The sequence below is a fragment of the Otolemur garnettii genome, unplaced genomic scaffold (assembly GCF_000181295.1).
Source record: "Otolemur garnettii isolate 467f Iridium unplaced genomic scaffold, OtoGar3 scaffold00085, whole genome shotgun sequence".
Taxonomy (NCBI): domain Eukaryota; kingdom Metazoa; phylum Chordata; class Mammalia; order Primates; family Galagidae; genus Otolemur; species Otolemur garnettii.
In genome coordinates, this window is record NW_003852480.1 from 1,996,838 (window position 1) to 2,003,506 (window position 6,669).

General features: G+C 39.5%; 1 protein-coding gene across 2 annotated transcripts in view; it reads right to left on the reverse strand.

Annotated features, from left to right (window-relative positions):
- FAM198B (family with sequence similarity 198 member B) overlaps positions 1-6,669 on the reverse strand; it is a 44,821-nt gene that overhangs the window by 2,272 nt on the left and 35,880 nt on the right. For both annotated transcript variants that reach the window (XM_023516024.1, XM_023516025.1), the window contains one exon: positions 1,437-1,663. In XM_023516024.1, coding sequence (XP_023371792.1) covers positions 1,437-1,663 — 227 coding nt within the window. The remainder of the gene's footprint in view (positions 1-1,436; positions 1,664-6,669) is intronic.

The window sequence follows — 6,669 nt, forward strand, 5'->3', positions numbered from 1 at the left end:
AAAAAAAAAAAAGAAATGTCTCAGGAACAAAAATTTTCCCTATACATAAAATATCATTAGCTTAGACACTTACAGAATCAGCTACTTATTCTGCATTCAGTCCACAAAGATATGCAAGGAACAGGTATCAACAGGGCCGGATGTGGCAAAACCTCATGAAATTGGTACTTGTGAAACCCACACAGAAACAATATTGCTTAAATTTATATGCTAATAAATAAAATCACATTACCTAAGTCATGGTGTTTTGTAAGAATAAAATACATATGCTCCAGAATATTATTAACAACAGTAATAATAACAGAACATAAACACCACAAATTATTGCAGAAAAATAATATTGCACTTGGATTTGGAAGATCTGGGTTCTAACCTCAATTTTAGACTTGGTTGTGTGGTTCCTAGCAGCCACTTAGCTTTAAACAGCTGGTTAGCTGTTTTACTAATGCACCCTCTATTTTTAAGTCTCCACCTTACCCCAATTTCTTGGTCAATCTGGTCTCTGACTAACATAGAAAGTGTATGGGGGTTGCTCTGCCCGGGCAATGCTTGAAATCCAACCACAAGTTCCATAGCCAGGGTTGAGTAGCTCACCCTTGATAGGTGGGTTTCTGCCATTACTAACCATCTTGATTTCCTTTATGTCCAAATAGATGCAAGATCAAATGTGCTATGGGCAGCTCTTTCTTTTAGCGTTCACAATGCGGAACTCCATCTTTAATTCCACACCTGTTCCCTGTCCCCCTGCATTCTTTCTGAGGTCTGCAAAATTTCTGAGGCCCCTAAATTTTTGAGGTCTCCCCTAAATTCTTCATCAACCCTAAGTATAGAAATACTCCTTCCTCCTTAAATAGCGTCCATGAACCTTGCCTTTCAGGGGATAGACACTTTTCACCATAATCTCTATCTTCTAGAAATATTTCTAAATGCTCATAAATTTTTCTTCCTGAACTAAATAGCCAGCTGCCGTTTGATCCTGAGCTCTGCTCACCAGATCGGCTCTCATTTTCTACTCACTCAGTCCAGTTCATTGTGAATTTGGACATGTCAACATTCGCGTGTCTATTAGATGCCCCCATGTCCCATCCTTTGCCTAATAATGGAGCCTCAGCCACCTGCCCTGCTCTGCCAGTTCCCACTCCACAGTTCCCTGCATTCTTCCAACCTAACCCATGTGATGTTCACAGTGAGTCTGCAGCATCATGAGTGTGCTTCGTAGGTGGTGTGGGCTGGGGATTGAGAAGCCACGGCTGCACTCTGGTTTGTTTCCATTTGAGTTGGTTTCCCTTCTCTGGGTCTTCATTCCCAGATTCCACACTCACAATTACTTTCAAGGGTTAAAGCAATCAGACACAGGGTGTGAGTTTTCTCAGAGCCTTACCCCCTATCAAAAACAAACTGATGTCCTACAGATGTTATTACATCATAAAACTTACTCTTTGATGCCTTCTAACAATTTGAAGTTTAAATTATCTTCACTTCTGTCAAAGAAAGCTTTGTTGTTTATAAAGACCAAATGCCTCGGGTCGTGCTTTCTCTGGACAATGTGTGACAGAGCCACAGAATTTTGGTCATTGCATTTTGGCCTCAATCCTTTCTGTACACAGGCATCTTCCTTTCGAGGTCTGAATCCACAGCAATTCGTATCTAAACGATTATAAATCTGAAAATGGGAAGAAAAAAAGACCATCAAGATGCTGAGCAAAAACAAAAGTTAGGAAAGTTAGATTTCCAAAGACTAGTGCTTCCTAAATCGCTAAATTGCCAGCATCTAAGAGGGTCAGGCTCATTTAATTAAAGGCAACTGTCAGGATAGGTCCAAAGTTCCTATCCTTCTGACTCAGCCGTGATTATAAGCATTTCCAGCTTCTGCTAATAGCTCCAAAGGCAGATCATCCAAGTTAGGCATCTCCACCCTTAATATTCAAAGTTCCCACTGACATCACTTATAGACACATGGCCAACAGAATCTCTGGCTCCATTCATGACAGAAGAGACACCGTTGTACTTTGACTTAGCCAGAAGGCTATATCTTGTTTTCTCCCCTGGGTTGGTTATGGAAAATCTGAGTTACTCCATTGGCACTGAAAGTTTATTGCATCCCCAAACCTGTCTGGACTTCTGTATTACCATAATCTAACAGAAAATAGCATAGAATAAATCTATTAAAAAGACGTGAGATCCAATAATGAAAACTCAAAATAATACTTATATGAAGGCCACAGCTAAATTCTGAAAAAGTAAAGTGAATAAAATGAGCCTTTTGGGGTTTATGATGGTAATTAGGACTATCACCCTATAAAAGAGGGTAACAAGACTAAGTAGAAAAAGGAGAATTATGGAATCTTATTTCTTTGGGGCCAGGAAAGAAATCAAATTTATTAATCAGTGTGAAATAAAGCCTTGGCTCAGGAATGAGATAAATTTAAGTCAAATCTCTGTTTTCATGCTTGTTAGCCCTGTGACATTGTGTGGATCCCTTTACACCACTGACTGTCACTTTAATTACCTGGGTAATGGGAACGACACTCTTTACCTTGCACAGTTGGTAGAAAGATTAATGAAAATATTTGTACACATTCCATCCCTGACCCAAGTAACTGTGAGATACTAGAAAAATGAAAACCGTCATTACTCACGTTGAGCCCCGCATACACACTATATGAAGTGATTTATCTCAAAACGAGCCTCCAAGCCAAAGGGTAATTTATCTATTTTAAATGAAGAAAAAGTGAGCCTCAGAGAGGTTAAGTAGCAAAGTCGGGATTTAGGCATAGATCTGTTTTTCTCCAGAATGTCATGATTATTCCCCCAATACATCATGTTGACTGTTTTAAGGCTAGTCAAAGATTGTGTATATGCACGTGTCCCAGAATATGGCCAGAGAGATTTTATTCTTTTGGCACTAAATTCCCTCTTTTCTCCTTCTCTTGTGTTTGTGTAGTTCCCATGGAGCTGTCTCCTTGAGGAGGCAAGTGGCTCAGAAAGAGATTCAGAAAAGCAGTGCTGAAATTCACCGACTTTGAAGTGATCATCCATTCATTCACCCAGCAAGCATTTCTCGAGCATCTTCTACCGCCTGTCAGTGATCTAGGCATCCAGGCAATTGCTGCCCCTGGCCAGCACCCTCCCATCATCACCACTTCCAAAGGAAAAGGAGTGCCATTTAATTAGGCCTTGCTATACGACAGCAAACTAAGCTAATTCTGCCTTGCTACACCACAGCAAACTACCAGAACTGGGCAAATGGCCTTCCTTCCTGTTTTCTGCATGTAAGTGAACGTTGTATCTAATAGTAGGCTTTGAAACCAGGGACTGTAAAAGAAGTTAGCATAAGCCAGTTTTCTGTGATGTTTTTGTAAAGCCAGTCACGTGGGCCAGGCATGGTGAGTGCACAACCAAGTCTTTGCATAGCTCAGAGGACACACTTCTGGGTCAGGAGGGCCCTGTCAGGACTACTTGCAGGCAGCTCACCCATGGGGCCATAAAAACCCTTGGATTATCCCAGGGGTCACATACTCTGACTTCACAGAACAGTAAATGACCACTGTTTGTCACTTTGTATGTGTTTGACACAAGCATAGGACAGTTTCCTAATGGTGAACAAGGTTGTCGTAAGCTAATGACTGTAAGGTAGAAGAACATATGAAGTGAAGATAAAAAATAAATAAGATACCATTAGAGAAATATGTATATTGAGCCCTTTCTCCTCAGCGATGTCATTCATTTTATACGGTACCTTCACTGCCTTTGAATATTAAAAGCAATCCAGTGATATAAAAAGACTGCCTTTGATTGCCGATAATTAAGGTCAGAAAGACCATAAAAAATAACTTTTCTAACAGCTGTTTCTCAAATAATCTTCCTTTCTATAGACATTAGCTAATAGTTCTCAGAGAATCTCTGTACCACTTGTCCATCATCATTGTATATCTCTATCCAGTTATATGAACATTTACATATGGGAAAATGAAATATTGTTTAATCGTGACCACAACACCAAGGTCTATTATACTGGACATAGGTATTTAGAGTGTAATCCTTACGGATACATCTACCAACCATTCATTCCTTAAAGACTGCCCCAAACCCTCTAAGCTCTTCCTTCGTGGTTGATTTCACAATAGTGGGGAAAGGACAAGGTGCATAGATGTATTTGTGCTGTTTCTACAACAAAACCATGCACATCACATTTATTAATCCTAAACAACAAGCCCGTTAGAGCACAGCTCCTTTCAGGAAGTCTCTATTTTTCTATTTTTAAACTACATGAAAGCATTAAAAGTTAGAGATAGAGAAGATCCATGAGGCCATCTTTGTATTGCCTTACCACCATTACATTTTTTCTACCGTGTGTTTTTAAAGTGCTCTTTCTGATCTAATTTTGAGTCACTTAACAGTCTGTGATGATTTCACCACTTCCCTGACAGACTGTTGTGCCACTGAAGTCTAACAGACATTAGTAATGAACACAGGTGTGTGTGCTCAGCTCAACTTCGCTTCTAGAAAATGTTACCATTCATTGTATTCAGATCCATGCACGTACTTGGTGGGTATATTAACACATGTTGGGGGTCTGTGTGCGTGTGTGTGTTACCTAAGGATGTAAAATCAGTGTGTGAGGTCTTGAGTAATCTAAATAACCTGGGTTTACTTTGTTTTCCTTCCTTCCAACTATAGCAAATCATGTCTTTGTATCACTGCCTTTGTCTAGCAAACACTCACATACCCCTTCACTCAGACTTTCCTGCTCTTCTTAGAGTTTTGTTTGTAGCCTTCCTTTTGAATTCACACTCAATACACCAAAATTAGTCTGACCACCAAACCATAACCAACTCCCTTAAATCTAGTGCCATTTTGTTTGGCCGTTCCTTTACTTATACATTGAACATATTTCTGCTTACCTTTAAGACAGCTTATCTATTTTTAAAGCCTGTATATCCCACATAGCTTTGAATCCATACTATGACTTCACTCTGCTTGTTTTGAGCACACATTACAACAATCGCTTCGTTTAACTATGGCATGATTAAGCACTGAAGTTTGTATTGGCATGTCTGTATGTTTAGGTAATTATCCTGCAAAGAAGGCTATTTGGGGATAAATTTAGTCAGGTAAGCACTTGTAAGCGTTCATCATTATTGCAGATTGTCCACATTCACATCTTCTCATTCTTTAAAATGAGGAAAACCTTTTGCAAAACTAGTCTTCTGCCTCTGAAGATTACTGCCAACCCCTATTTTCCATCAAATCACTCTTTCCTCTTTTAGGAAAATACATCTTTTCAATGTTTACCTAACTAATATTATACTCAGAAAAACCCAGGTGGAGCAGCCAATTTTTTTTTTGTCATTGGTGGAGTATTTTTATATATATTTCCTTCTTTAAAAAAAAATTTTTTGACTTTCATTTTCCTTTGGTAGTATTAGTTTTGCTTATAGGAAAAAAGTATGTGATGAGTGTTTCAGGTGATGCTGCGGCTAAACCAGGTGCCTCTGCTGTGCTGTCCCGGCTCTCCAAGACCCAGCAGACAGATGCAGAATCCCACCCATGCACACAACCCAATCCATCTGTGCCTTTAAGATGGTTCTGACAAGCCATGTGTTAGTTTCTTCATCTTCTTTTTCCTCAAAACAATGTAATTAGAAAACTAATTTCAGGCAATGCCTGAACAAGGACAAAACAAATATGCTTTATTTATATGTCTGATATAAGTAATATGTATATCAGATATATATAAATAATGTAATGTTGCCAATATTAATAATGAAAAAGTAACAGCAGTCACATATTGAGTTAGCATGTGCCAGGAACGTCACACTTCATACTCACATGTATTATTTCATATAATCCTTATAGTAACCTTAAAAGGTAAGTGTCCCCAACAGTCCCATTGGATAAACAGGGATACTGAGGCACAAAGGGGCTAGATGACTTCCTTGGGGTCCTTCAGATCATCAGCAACAGAACAAGGGATTTAAACCCTGTGTCCACAACTCCAGGATGCACGTATCTCTCAGGGCAGCCTCCAAGGCCATACAGAAAAGCAAGGACATCTGTGCAGAATGTTAAATGATACTGAATTCAATAAATGCTAGTTTTAAGGGTTTCATCAGAAACGCAAAGAACTCCAATGTAGGAGTTCAGAGAAAAACTCATGAAAGAGAGGGTATTACAGCTGGATTTTAAGAGCTAGACAAAGTTAGCTGGAAAACAGGCAAAGACATTGAACGGAAGAAATCCAAAGACATTTTTAGAGAAGCAAAGAGTCTATTTAACCAGGGCTTTTCCATGTGGGCTGCTGTTTTGTCAAAAAAAAATACAGAAATAAATTATTAGAGAAACAGAATTTTGAACAACGGAAAATCCCATTCAAATGTTTTGTAAGATTTGGCACACAAGATTACTCTGCCAAATTGATATCAAGGTTTCTGAATGCCTACTTGCAATTTTGTCCTTATCTCCCCATGGACGGCATGGAGGAAGTGGCATGGGTCCTCACGACACACCTTGAGTAGCACAGCAGGGACACAGTGCTGAGCGCGGGCACCGTGAAGGCAGAGGAAAGGGCAAGGGTATCGTGGAAAACTTAAAAACTCCGATGCGTTTCGACATCACGTTGTTATGTAGAGCTGGAAGAAGGGGAGAAGGGAAGGGAGCAGGGCATCA